Below are 14,784 nucleotides of genomic sequence, written 5' to 3' on the forward strand. Positions count from 1 at the left end.
CTCATAGTAATATTATTAAAAGAATATTAGTATTAAAATTATTGATTTTTTTTAAATTTTTTTTTCAACGTTTATTTATTTTTGGGACAAAGAGAGACAGAGCATGAACGGGGGAGGGGCAGAGAGAGAGGGAGACACAGAATCGGAAACAGGCTCCAGGCTCTGAGCCATCTGCCCAGAGCCCGACGCGGGGCTCGAACTCACGGACCGCGAGATCGTGACCTGGCTGAAGTCGGACGCTTAACCGACTGAGCCACCCAGGCGCCCCTATTGATTTTTTTAAAGAAAGAATAATTCATACATCAATTCTGCAAATATTTATTAAATGCCTATTATGTGCTAGGTACTAGTCTAAGCACTGGTGATACAGGAAAGAAAAAAAACCAAAGTCCCCACTCCCCTAGAGCTTATTTCTGGTAGCAGAGACAGTAAGTAAACAGACAAATAAATATAGACCACAATATCACATGATGATAAAGAGAAATGACGTAGGGTGAGGGATGAAAGACTCAACGGAGAGTCTTCTTTATTTTATCTTTTAATTTAAATCAAGTTTTATTATGATTGGAAAACTCCAAGTAAGTAGTGCTACCCACTTCAAATTTTCTTTTATTTATTCAAGTATGTGTAGCATACAGTATTAGATTAGTTTCAGGTGCACAATACAGTGGTTCGACAATTCTATGCATTACTCTGTACTCATCATGGTAAGTATACTCTTGATCCCCTGTACATATTTTACCCATCTGCCCCACCAATTTCTCCTTTGGAAACCACTAGTTTGCTCTCTATATTTAATAGCTTTTTGGGGTTTGTGTCTTTTTTTCCTTGTTCATTTATTTTGTTTCTTAACTTCTACATAGGAATGAAATCATAGGGTATTTGTCTTTCTCTGACTGGCTTATTTCACCTAGCGTTATACCCTCCAGATCCATCCATGTTGTTGCAAATGATAAGATTTCGTTCTTTTTGTGGCTGAGCAATATTTCATTTTATATGTTTATATGTATACATTTTTTATACAGATCTTCTTTATCCATTTATTCATAGATGGACACTTGGATTGCTTCCATATTTTGGCTATTATAAATAATGCTGCAATAAAGATCGGGATGCATATATCTTTTTGAATTAGTGTTCATTTTATTGAGTAAATACCCAGGAGTGGAATTATTGGATCATATGGTAATTCCATTTTTAAGTTTTTGAGGAACTGTCTCCACAGTGGCTGTACCATTTTACATTCTTACCAACAGTGCATGGTGGGGGGAGGAGTCCTTTTTCTCTACATCCTCAGCAACACTGTTCTTTTACATGGTTTTAGCCATTCTGACAAGTGTGAAGTGATATATCATTGTGGTTTTGATGTGCATTTCCTTGATGATCAGTGACCTTTTCAGGTGTCTGTTGGCCATCCTTATGTCTTCTTGGGACAAAAGTCTATTCATATCCTCTGCCCATTTTAACTTGGAATTATTTGCCTTCTTCGTGTTGAGTTGTATAAGTTTTTTAAAATATATTTTGGATATTAACCCTCAAGGAAGAGTGTTTAGAGAGGGTAGTCACAAAAGACTTACTTAAGGAAGTGACATTTGGACAGAGAATTTTCCATTCATTTATTTGACAAATATCTATTGAACACTCAATATGAGTAGGTCACAATGCCTGCTATTGTGGTATTGTAGAGTAAGACAAGATTCCTTGTTTCTGAGAATTTGTAATCTAGCAGGGGAGTATAGCTATATAATATTCATCACATGTTAGAGGTAAAATGTGAACAGTGTAAGATGTGTAAGATGAGATGAGAAGAAGGAAATATTTCTTTCAACTCTAGTTATTAAGGAAGTCTACCAGAACAAGATGAGTCTTAGATAATGAGTATATGGATGGATAGATGTGGGACTGTATGTGAAAGGAAATCCATAGAGGGATGGATGAGCACACCATGAATGAAAACGAAGCAGCTAGAAATGTGAAGGGTGCTTAGAGAACAGTAAAGATATCATTTGTGTTGAACAAGAAAGTGTGCTTCAGGGGCACCTGGGTGGCTCAGTCAGTTAAGCGTCTGACTTCAGGTCAGGTCATGATCTCACGGTTCGTGGGTTTGAGCCTCACGCCGGACCCTATGCTGACAGCTCAGAGCCTAGAGCCTGCTTCGGATTCTGTGTCTCCCACTCTCTCTGCTCCTCCCTGACTTGTGCTCTTTCTCTGTCTCTCAAAAATAAATAAACATTTTTTTTCTTAAATAAGAAAGTGTGCTTCAGAAGCTTAGCCTTTGAATACCTCTAGTAGTTCAAACAGTTCCTGTAATCATGACATTTATTTGAAGCCTTGTATTCTACTTAAAAATTTTTTTTCAATGTTTTATTTATTTTTGAGAGAGAGAGAGAGAGAGAGAGAGAGAGAGAGAGAGAGACAGCACGAGCAGGGGAGGGATGGAGAGAGAGGGAGACACAGAATCTGAAGACAGGCTCCTCTGAGCTGTCAGCACAGAGCCTGACACGGGGCTTGAATCCAGGAATGATGAGATCATGACCTGACCTGAAGTCAGATGCTTAATGGACTGAGCCACCCGGGCGCCCTGGAGCCACCCAGACACCCCTCTACTTTTTAAATCCAGATTAATTTTGCATTCTATTACATAAATTCATTTATCCTTATTTTAAAATAAAAAATATTTCCCCAAACTCTTTTACATAAAATTAACACTTAGGAAGGTGAGCCATATTTATCCTATGGCTCCCAGTAGCTCTGTCAAATATTTAGCTGGACATTCACATTTGACTTTGAATATCAAGGATGCAGGAATAGAAAGAACTAATTCTAAAATTGTAGATTAGACCCAAAAAGTATTGGGCTTTGAATGTAGGCCCACACATTTAAAATTTGCCATGTAGAGAATGGAAAACTAGTAAATTTTTTTTAAAGGGGCATTAGACTTATATTTGACCAGACTGTTCCCTCTGTGTATAGTGCCCTCCTCTTCCAAATACCAGCCATCTGTTATGGTCCAGCTCAAATATGACCCCTCACTCAGTTTTCTGTGCTTTCTATATCTGGACTTCCACAGCAATTGATCAGTACTTCCTTGGCATTTGCCACATTTCACTTTTCATTTTAGTCATTTTTATGCTCATGGCTCTATCCCCTGCAGCACCTGACTATGGACTTCCAGGTGGAAACCAGAAATGCCTGTACAATGAATATATATTAAAAGTCCCCAAATGGAATGATTAATCCAGAAAGGGTAGACTAAAGGCAATGAAATTGGTCAAGTGCCTGTTACAATTATTCAACGATGAGGTTGTGACCACTGAACTAGGAAGCTGTCATTGGTTGTTTAAAATAAAAAGGAATGAGGGGCGCCTGGGTGGCTCAGTGGGTTGAGTGACCCACTTTGGCTCAGGTCATTATCTCACAGCTCGTGAGTTCGAGCCCCGCGTCGGGCTCTGTGCTGACAGCTCGGAGCTTGGAGCCTGCTTCGGATTCTGTGTCTCCCTCTCTCTGTGCCCCTAACCCCCTTGCATTCTGTCTCTGTCTCTCTCAAAAATAAATAAACATTAAAAATTTTTTTTTAAATAAAAAGGAATGAATATGGTGACATCTCACAGAGGTGGAATCTAAGCATTTGATGTGCCTAAGGAAGAGAAACACACAGGAAGCTGGAGTGCTGGTAACTGTTAACCAAAGTAGGGAATTTAGGATCCACACCTGGTGTGGAGGGAAGATGAAAAATTTGGATTTCTTGATATCTTGCTGATGGGAAATTATATGAAATTGTCAGCTGGCAAATGGAGCTTCTCAGCACTGGGAAAAGTTATGAATGTAGATAAATTTTAGAGCCATTTGTAGAGAAGCAAGATTGCAGCTTACAGCGGTATGTGGATTCCCTGCACAAGCCCACTTGGGTAGAGAGAGAGTAACAGAGAAGTGACAGTAAGGAGCATCCATAGTAAAAGAAGGGGAGAAAGAATGGAAGGGGGGATAGAGAATAGGGAATGAAAGATCAGGAAGTCAGGAAGAGAAGTGGGATGTACTAGAAAGAAAAGGATTCTCAGGAGGAGAAAGCCACATCCTTCAGAGTGAGGAGCTGCTGTGATAGAGCAATTGGGAGACCTTTGGAGCGGTAGGAATAGAAGCAGGATTTCGGGTAGGTGAAGAGAGAGTGCGGGTGGAGACCCCAAGCCTGTGTTTGTAAATGCTCATTTGAGATGTGTATGCCTCTAGAAGGAGAGAGACTTAGTACAATCTGGTAGCCAGAACTTAAATCATCAAGTGGAAACAAGGTGGCATTGATGCCTCCACAATTTAATTTTCATGCTCCTCCCTTCTTTACTAGGCACCAGGCATTTCATTTTCTGCCCATCCTGGCCTGTCAAATTCACAGCAGTGCCCCAAGATATTGGCTTTTTTAAAACTATTATTTCTGTTCAAAATGTACCTGTCCAGAGTCCTATTCCCTTGGAGTGACATTTTCTAAGTGGGTTTCACAAATGATAGCTCTTCGAAATGCTATATGAAAAAGGACTCTGTGGTCAGGTAAGTCTGGAAAATGCCACAGGGAATGTTAACATGTTAGCTCTTCTGGAATCTCTAATGAAAAGAAAGCTTACTGATTTTGTTCAAACTACCAAATATTATTTCTTCGCAGACTCATGTCATTTTTTATTGTTACTGTCAAATAAGTCTTTGTGGTTCCATGGTACCCATATGGGGAGATGTTGTTTAGAGTCTTGGTGGTGGATAATTGATCTGATAAATGCATACATGGTTAATGTTAATGACTGTGAAAAGGTAATTAACTTTCTGGTATTAAATATTCATAATATACCAGAGAATTCAAAGAGAAATAAAAAAAAAGTTTAGCATAGGAAGTTCAGGATTATGGATGACAAATGGATGTTGGCTACTCAATGTCTATATCACATTTGGTTTCACAGCTAACTTTTACTTCCTTTTTACTAGGGCTATTACTGTGTTCCGTCTACAAAACTTCAATCAATATTTCATCCAGCCTGAGAAATGGAAAGGTGGAATACAGCACTGTGATGATATCTTGTGTGCTGCATTTTTACCTCCACAAACTCTTGTTACAGGTTAATTGAACCTTCACTTGACAATCGGTGGTTGAAAGTTTGGTTTCTTTTGGCTCAGTCACTTTTAAAAAAGTCTTTTCAGAACTACAAAATGGACAAATTTCTTGAAGAATTGGCCTTTGCCCTTACAGCTACCCTTGGTCCTTATCTCTAGGGCAATATATTAGTGGCTACTAATTAGTGGCTTGAACATCGCTACCTGGCTTTTGATCCTGGTTCTAGCACATACCAATGCATCCTATCGAACATATTATTTAAACTGTAATCATAGCCTTCTCTGGCTAACAATAATCTATCAATATCTTGGTTTAAAGTGAAGACTGAGTAAGATAATCTGTGTAAAGGCTTAATACAGTGCGTGACACACAGTAAGCTTATCAGTAAATGGTTAGCTTTTATTTTTATTATCCTTTTCCCAGAAGCAGCATTAGGGATGATGGGAACGAATCACACTTCTCTGGCACTCAGATATTTCATAATGGGAACATACTAACCCTTTGACACAATGTAGCCTAAGTAATGTTGGTTAAATACCGACCTCACAAAATGTCTACAAATCCAAGCAAGCTCTTAAAAGGTTCCATGGGCATGCTTTGATGTGACAAATGAAAGAGGATCAGAAATCATTGTATCATTTCTGGCCAAAGAAAACAAGTTATAAAAATAGATTGCACCATGAAATTATAGAGTCCATATTTTGACAACCTAATTTTTTTTAATAGAACCCAAAATGTCATCAATTAAGAGGAATGAAAACTTATAATAAAAAAGCCAGGAAGTCTATGACGTGTTACAATATGAGGCTTACAGCTCTGTGTACACTTAAATTTCCACTGTCTTCAGGACTTACCTGATTACTTTCCAGTAGGGCCAACTCTGCAGTTGAATTTGCTTGATAGCTGCTGAAAGTCCATCTCTGCAGGGAGAATGACATAGTGAAATGTGATGGAGACAAATAAGCTATAAGGCTGCGTCTTTGTATTGTGAAAGTATCATAAGAGGCCCTTGTAATTGGTGGGTAGATGATTTCTCCATTCGTTACTGTCCCTTCAGTCCTATGTGAAAATGTTTGGTCAAGCACCTTACAACATAAGCCTTTCAAAATCATAGGAGAAGATGGATATTCCCCCACACAGCTAATCCATGCAAATCCATCATCCTTGGCCAATATTTGAGTTACACAGGTTACCCCTTCCAGAACAATACAGAGTTTAGTATGTATCACTCTCTTTCTCCAAATCCCAAGAAAGACACCATTTGTACATTGCACTCAAACTTGGCTCTTCTGTTCTCCTCTTCACTTGACGTTGACTCTCTGCTCAGTAGGGAGCGCTCCTCACTGAGCCACTAAGAGCAGCAGTCTGGCCATGTATTGCTTCTCCCCAGGACAAGTTTGGTCAGACTGAGTCTCACTATTTGGGCTTTTCTATATTGTCTGCGACGAGCAGTAGGGAAGGACTTTCTATAGGGAAAATTTTAGAATTGGAGAAAGCATTATTAAGAATATAGGAGGGAGGGAAGGAAAAGAAAACATGTGAGCGTGTACACACACACACACACACACACACAAGAAAAGGTGAATAGATGCAGGAAACAGAAACCTAGAATGATTTGATTTGCTTCCTTCACTCAATAAAAAAAGCATAATGATTATTAGGAATTGTACTTATAATATGCTAGGCACTATTCTAAGTACTTTCTGTTTTTCACAACAACCCTATGGAATAAATACAATTTTTAATCCAGTTTTATAGGTGAGGAAATTGTGGCATTAGGTAGAGTTAAATAACTTGCCCACATTTGCACAGCCAGCAGGTGGTAGAACGGGGAATCAAACTCAAGTTGTTTAATTACAAAGCCCTTATTCTGAATGACTGATTACTATAAAATAAAAAGATATGACGGTAATTTCTATCACAGTGAATACACAGGCGTGCTATGAGGAGGGTAAGTTCTAAAGTTTAATCAAAGTACCGGTTATTCACTCGTGTTTCCAAAAATACAGAGTACCTACTATGTGCCAGACTCTGCATAAGGTACTAATGATAATGACTTCTCATTGCGGTTGCTCATATTTTCCAACTTTCTGACAATCTACATTCGCCATCCTGGCTCATACAGGAAGCTATGATGGAGAAATTATTCTGTGGAACAACAACACAGAAGACGCTCACTACGTCCTTCACCCTGATTACCAGAGGCTGCTAAAATCAAAATGGGGTGAGTGCAAGTTTGAAACTAAAATGAGGTGGCTGAATCAAACCACAGTAGGCTTAGCTGTTTATGCATGTACCTGATACAGCTTGCTCCTAAATTATAGACGATTGGCTATAAGCACAAGGGATTAGTGATACCGTTGTCTTGTCAAAGTGACTAAAAAGAACCTTGAGATTTCCTTGGCTTAGCAAATTCTCCATGGCGTGCTGTTTCTTGCCTTTATGCCACATCAGCTTTTCTGAATTACTGACAGCAGGGAGCAGGCCTCTCATTTCCATCTAGTTTAGTTTTTGCCAATAAACCTCACCAAATTGCCTTTGAGTGAAATTTGGTACCCCTCAGTAGGAAAATAGGAACTCGTGTTCACTTGATAGGCTGCTCAGGCTCAGTCTAGAGCTTGTATTAAATATTATGCCACCTGGAAATCTTAAATTATTTCTTGCTTTAGAAACCTGTGAGGAGCATGAGACGGAAGTATATTGTATTTTATGGGAGTTTAGCAGAGCACATGAATATTTTATACTTAAGCAAAATGTCTTGACAATTGCCTTTCACATTTTATTTCAGTTTCCTTAGATACTGAAGATTTTTCCTTAGACTTATTTATTTAGGTAATGAATATGTCATTCCTCACAGCCCGGTGAGGTTCTATTGTCTCAATTGGATAAACTCACAGAGCTGAATGGGACCGTAGGAAAGGACAGGTCATCAGATAAAGCTTTTTGTGTGTGAAAACTGAGGGAGTAATTTGTTAAGAATAAGCCCTTAGGAGATTTAGGGCTTACTTACCTGCAGCCACAAGGCTCTGGCCTGTTTTATGTGCCAAGACCCAAGCACTAGGGTTCATTTGAATCCTCCACGGAGAGGGTGCAGTTCTGCTTTTTCCTCTGCCTGCAGGAGAATGACGTCTTGCTGTTACGGCAAACCTAATTGTGGCTACAATGAGAACCACAGAGAGATAAGAAAAATGGGTAATATCAGACTTCTAAAAGACAGAAGAGGCATTGCGATAGATGTCTTGCTTTGAAATTTTGAAGATATTCCTGTAGAGATTTTTCATAACTATGCACACACTGTTCATAGATTCCGAATATTCCCAGTTCTTAGTGTGGCCTGGAGATGATGTCACATGATAATTAAAGGGCCACTGGGAATGCCCTCTCCAGGTTAATTCCCTAGCAAACAATACTGCTAGGAATGATCATTTAAATATATATTTAAAAAAAAAATTTTTTTAACATTTATTTGTTTTTGAGACAGAGAGAGACAGAGCATGAACAGGGGAGGGGCAGAGAGAGAGGGAGACACAGAATCTGAAACGGGCTCCAGGCTCTGAGCCGTCAGCACAGAGCCCGACGCGGGGCTCGAACTCACTGATCGTGAGATCGTGACCTGAGCCGAAGTCGGCCGCTTAACCGACTGAGCCACCCAGGCGCCCCTCATGTAAATATATTTAAATAGTCATTATAGCTCATGTTCATTACGTTATTCGCAAGATTAATATTAATGATTGATAAGCTGAAAATGTTATGATATTAGAATCACATTTGTCTGGAACCCATCAGGATTTCTAAGATGTTAACAGTGACAACGAAATGAAGCCCCTATTAATTCATATCAAGGGAAAACACATTAAGTGTGTATGTAATATGCAAAACAGAATGGAATCAAATGAGCCTTTCAAGTTGGTGTTGAAGAAGTGCATAGCAGAAGGTTCAAAGGATGTTGACTGGAAGCCTTTTGTGAGACTTGATAGACTCACCAGAGACCGTGAGGGAGGCGGGCCTCTTGTTTTGCATAAGCATCTGTTTGAAGAGCAGATTGTCCTCGTGAAGACACCTAGCTTTGTATCCATCACAGATACAGAGCCTCAGAAGCTTCTCAGTGCTGGGAGGAGCCACTCTGCCTGCCCCAGTGCAAACCAGGCTACCCTGGGACCCTGCTCCTTTGAGACAAACACCACATACAATAATGCTGTTGTGAGGCTTTGCATCCTTGAAGCAAGAAAAAACACTGCAGAGACAGGTAAAATATATATTTCGAGTTTGATCGTACATGGATATATTTGTAAACCGTTGGAAAAGGGAGCAATGAAGACAGTTTATTCCTATCTAGGTCCTATAGAGCTTGACTTTGTGTAGCTAATAATCAGTGCTGGGTCATGGGAGGTCACAGGCCAGAGCAAACAAGGTCAGGGTTCAGGAGGAAGGATCCAGGAGCAGGAACCAGACTACACCCGACGTTTGATTTATACAGTGCTGTATAGGTCAGGAGCAGAGTGGGAAAACTCTGGCAAACAATTAGATATGGGTGGCGATCAGAATTACTGTTCTAGCCATGGCTTAAAGAAGTCTGGTAGGGTAGAGGGTACAGCAAGAAATAGGCTTCAAAGATATGAGCCAAGGCTCAGGTCTACATGTGCCAGAAGGATAGAGTCTGAGACTTTGCTGGCACCTAGTATCAAAATGGGCTCGGAGAAAATAGTAGGAATCTCGGAGATTAGGGCAATAGCAGAATTTGAAATAACTGCTGATCCTAGGTCAAGAGAGCTGCTTGCTTTTTTCTTAATTTTTTTTTTTTTTTTTTTTTTTTGGTAATGCTTTGGGTATCATTACCAGTTAGGCCTACTTTCCAGAATAAGTCAGAGTCCTGATTTTTAGGATAGATTCCAGAGTACTTAGGATAGAGCTGTTGCTGAGCTGTATGCTAAGACTGTTGCCACCATATCACTTACTGTAATTGTTGGATATTATGTAAATGAAATAACCCTTTGCTTAATTTCCACCTTGTTTTCAGTGGCTATGTTAGCATAGCGTTGACACAGCCTGCATCTTCCCCAAATAAAATTCTGCTTTTGAGAATAATGCGTCCTTTTTACCTTTTATCTAAAATTTATCTTTTTTCTTAATATTAGGCAAATACATTTAATAATGTGAGGTATCTAGACATATAGGTATTAGATGTTTGAAAAAAGGAACATATCTGGGCTGTGTTTTCCATATTTTTTTTAATTTATTTTTTTATTTTTTTGTGTGTTTTCCATATTTATTTTCCCATATTCAGTTTGCAACTAGAAAATCTGCATGATTTGCATCTAAAAATTTGCACCATTAAAAAAATCAATAAAGGTATATCCTTATAGAGTTTTAGAAACCTGGCGGAGTATTCAGGATAGACTTTGCAATGGTTAGATTCTAACACTCTCTATTTTCTCGAACTCACTTATAGTCCCAAAATGAACTATTATCCTGAAATTGCTCTCATTTCCTCAACACTAATTCTTCTTAATGTTATCAGTATTCCCAAATTGTTTCCACTGAAGCGGCTACATGCCATTATTTCTACCTTAAACAGATATGATTGTTAATCGGCAGTACATTTGTGAAGTAAATTGAAAGTCATCTACAGATTTATCAAATAATCATAGGAACTTTGCCACAGAAGAATAATTTAGGTAGAGTGCTTCTACAAGGCATATGAAAATAGAAAATGAAAAGGTTAGTTCTAGGCCTATGAACCAAAAGAGTATTCCATAAGGGGTTCTAATGAATTCTTGATGAAAAATGAAAAACAAGCTCATACATAGAATCCTAAGCATGATGCCACATAGAGTAATTAATAACTATGCTGCTCTAACTAAATATATGCATCCAGCTCTGTGCAGGAGGAATGTTCCTTGTTTGGTGTATGTGTCCACTGGGTTATTAAGAAAGATGAGTTTATGTAACTGGAGTATTATAACGTCTTTGTAAATTTATTTGGAGTAACAAATGAAGTCTATCTAGCTTTAAAAACCCAGTTTTATCGAAATAATGAATGGAGGAAAAGGAACTCAATGTAATGGATCATCTTGCCTTTCCTATCTCATTTAATACTCCACCCAAACCAGTAAGGGTACCATAGGATTATGTCCGTTTTATATTTGAGAGAGTGAAAGTGCTGGAAATTGGTATCAGGACTGCCTACCTCTCCAACATCCTTATGCTTCCCACAGGGTGAGCCACTGAAGATATTTTTTCTCTGGTGTTTGTTGTCACATTTTCCTAATTAGGTGTTCTCTTATATGTTAGGAGGAGCTAACCTGGTCTCATGTGGAGGTTCTGGCTATGTCAGGTTCTGGGACACATTTAAGAAGCAACTTCTGGCTGAATTTTTGGCTCATGGTGGAGTTGGATCCATTATTATGTGTACTGATAAGTCAAACCAATACCTTGCCACAGGAGATCTGGATGGACAGTTGAAAATCTGGAATATAGAGGTAAATTGAAAGAATTCTCATGTTTATTATTTTCGATTGCCTTTGACGGCAGACAACTATGAGTTCGGTTTTGTCTGTGTCCTGGGTAAGGGAAGACATGATCAGCCTGAGTATTTTAATGGAAACATTTACATGCTTTAAGCAGAGAAATTTCTTCCATGATGTTTGGGGAAAACTAGGTTTTTCTCAATATTGAAAATCTTCTGCTAATATGTAGTCAAGTCAGTCACCGAATTCAGAAACGCGGTATTGTCAGTTAGGTACTGCAGCATTGTTTGAGCATAAATAATTAGGACGTACCTTATTTGAAATGAGATTGTAAACCTCATTTAGAAAGAGTACTGGCCCTTCATCCAACATTATTGTCCTCTTGAATTGGTTTGGGATTTTTCTGTCACTGATAAACTGCTCAATTTTCTAATAACATTGTAAAATCGTACAATTGCATAAAATTGTACAATTGTACAATACACATCTATATACACATGATAAAGTTCATCTCTATCAAATAACAGACTTCCCTGTTCACTTTTTCTTCTTGTGATTCTTCCCCTCCCCTTCTTCCTTTCTTTCAACGTCTCGAGTTAGGCAAATCGGTTAGAAACTTTTTTTTTTTTGAAACTTAATACCATTTTTCTGAACTCTGTTATCATTAACTATTCTTTTGCATTTGGAGAATAGATTATTATTCCCAAATGTCCTTTTTTTTCATTTCCGTATCAGATGTTTTAAGAAAAAGTGTTATGTCACTGGAAGAATTTAATATTTGGACTTTTTAGAATGCTGGCATTTCTTTTTATTCAGGAGTACTGTCTTAATTCCAGTAAGAGCAAAATCACACAGGCCCCAACTCTGATAAGATCATTCCGACCTCATGAAGCCCGGATAAGTTCCTTAGAGATGTGTAAGCCGGGCGGCCGCCTACTGATTATCTCCTCCTCTGCGGACTGCAGCATTTGTGTGACTGACGTCTTCGGTGCTCCTGTCTGGATCTTTGGTCAGGTAGAAATATTGCTTCTTTGTTATTCTAGTATTTATGTGACATGTAGTATGAACTTGGGCTGATTTCTATTTGAATCTCATCGGCTGTTAATATTCATTAGCCATGAAAGAACTGACTTCCATTTCTAGAGCTGTAGCTCCAGGCGTCTCTTGTCCTGTTTACCAGTAACCATGACAGTTGCATCAAGTGGAAGACTCTGGAGACATGGAAAGATGGTGGCTGTGTACAGCTCAAAATGTTCCAGGATTGCTGAGAAAAGTTTCTCCTCTAAAATAAATGAAGTTCTTCCATTTCAATGCTTAGTAAAAATACAATGTAGAAAAAATGACCATGTTGTTCTTAAACAGATAGAAGACAATGTCAATTAATAATCAAGGTAATAATGAAATATGGAAAATTTTAGAAAAAAACAAACCTTCCTATTCTATGTCTGATTTACTCCTGTCAAAATAACAATAGCGAACATTTGCTGAGTTTTTCCTATGTGAGTGAGGTCTTGTTCTAGGTCTCCCATGAATTATCTCATGTAATTATAATTGCTCATCCAATGAGGGAGGAGCTCTCATGATTCCCATTTTACAAATGGGAAAGCAGGTACAGAGTTTCAATAAATCTCCTGAGCGCACAGAGGCTAATAAGTAGTAGAGTTTGGCTTTTAACTCAAGCTGGCTCATTTCAGAGCTCATGGTTTTAACCTCTTCCTCCTATAAAACTAAGCTCTCATGTATACCTGCCTACTAAGAGAAATGGAAGTTGGGGGGATGGTAGAAAGGAAATATTAATTGTCTCACATTTCTTTTATCTTTTCCATTTATTTTCATGGGAACTCTGTTCCTGTTTTCTTTGTGATTTGGGGTACAAAATTACAGACCTGTTTCTTTTTTTTTAATTTTTTTAAATGTTTATTTATTTTTGACAGAGAGAGAGAGAGAGAGAGAGAGAGAGAGAGAGAGAGACAGAGCATGAGTGGGGGAGGGGCAGAGAGAGAGACACACACACACAGACTCCGAAGCAGGCTCCAGGCTCTGAGCTGTCAGCACAGAGCCCAACGCGGGGCTTGAACTCACAGACCATGAGATCATGACCTGAGCTGAAGTTGGACGCTCAACCGACTGAGCCGCCCAGGCGCCCCAGACCTGTTTCAACCAGTACTATTTTTTTTTAATTTTTTTTTCCACGTTTTTTATTTATTTTTGGGACAGAGAGAGACAGAGCATGAACGGGGGAGGGGCAGAGAGAGAGGGAGACACAGAATCGGAAACAGGCTCCAGGCTCCGAGCCATCAGCCCAGAGCCTGACGCGGGGCTCGAACTCACAGACCGTGAGATCGTGACCTGGCTGAAGTCGGACGCTTAACCGACTGCGCCACCCAGGCGCCCCTTCAACCAGTACTATTGAAGCATGGTGACGTGAGGTCAGGCTGAAACCTTTATTTCTGTCTGGCTCATTGGCTGGGTTCTATCCTGCAGCCCCCATTGCCACTCATGCCGTGAGAACACAGCAACTATCTTCATTCTGGAAGACAAAATATGTTGTTGCTCTGTTTTTGAATCAGTTTGATGATGTCAACCTGTCCCAAAAGAATTTTATCCAACCCTATGGGACACAAAGGGTGATGGTAAATCAGAAAATAATCTGGGATGGTGGGCCCATATTTGGCTGGGTAATATGGGAGCCCCAAGGTAACACTCAAGAGCTATATAGTGTCTTCTGCCCTGTACCCAAGGCAAGTGCTAGACTTTCCCCAGTCAGGAAAAAGAGCATCTGAGTGGGAACTCAAATGGGTATGTGTGTAGGTGTGTGGTAAGTGAGACGGAGGAGCACAGCTGGCATTCTGAGCACAAAATGAGTTGGAAAGATGCTTCTGTAAGTGAGGAAGTTAATGCAGTGCTGAATTGCTGTATGCCATGCCTCATGGGCTCCGGAGAGATGAGGTAGCGGTTAGAACAACAGGTAAAGAAACAAAGCCTCATCAAGTGGCTGATACCTGGAGTGTAGTTCTTTAGATGAGGCTGAAGCAAGAAATAGGCCCATTCTAGGTGTGGGTGCCATATTGTGCCCACCAAACAGAATCTGTGGCTAAATTTTATTTTGGTGAAGAAGCATGTGCTAGTAAAACTGTTCATTTTTATGCCTTTGATTTTTGTCCTTAGCTGTTTTATAAAGTCTTTGTATTTTGAAGGATTTTAGCCTCAAAAAGCCCGTGTAAA

General features: G+C 39.3%; 1 protein-coding gene across 2 annotated transcripts in view; it reads left to right on the forward strand.

The window, feature by feature from the left end:
* Positions 1-14,784, forward strand: part of WDR49 (WD repeat domain 49) — a 140,492-nt gene that overhangs the window by 90,335 nt on the left and 35,373 nt on the right. For both annotated transcript variants that reach the window (XM_045037304.1, XM_019810469.3), the window contains exons 10-14: positions 4,966-5,096; positions 7,218-7,316; positions 9,174-9,338; positions 11,384-11,571; positions 12,376-12,573. In XM_045037304.1, the coding sequence (XP_044893239.1) occupies positions 4,966-5,096; positions 7,218-7,316; positions 9,174-9,338; positions 11,384-11,571; positions 12,376-12,573 (781 nt within the window). The remainder of the gene's footprint in view (positions 1-4,965; positions 5,097-7,217; positions 7,317-9,173; positions 9,339-11,383; positions 11,572-12,375; positions 12,574-14,784) is intronic.

Source organism: Felis catus, chromosome C2, assembly GCF_018350175.1.
Source record: "Felis catus isolate Fca126 chromosome C2, F.catus_Fca126_mat1.0, whole genome shotgun sequence".
In the NCBI taxonomy this organism is placed as follows: domain Eukaryota; kingdom Metazoa; phylum Chordata; class Mammalia; order Carnivora; family Felidae; genus Felis; species Felis catus.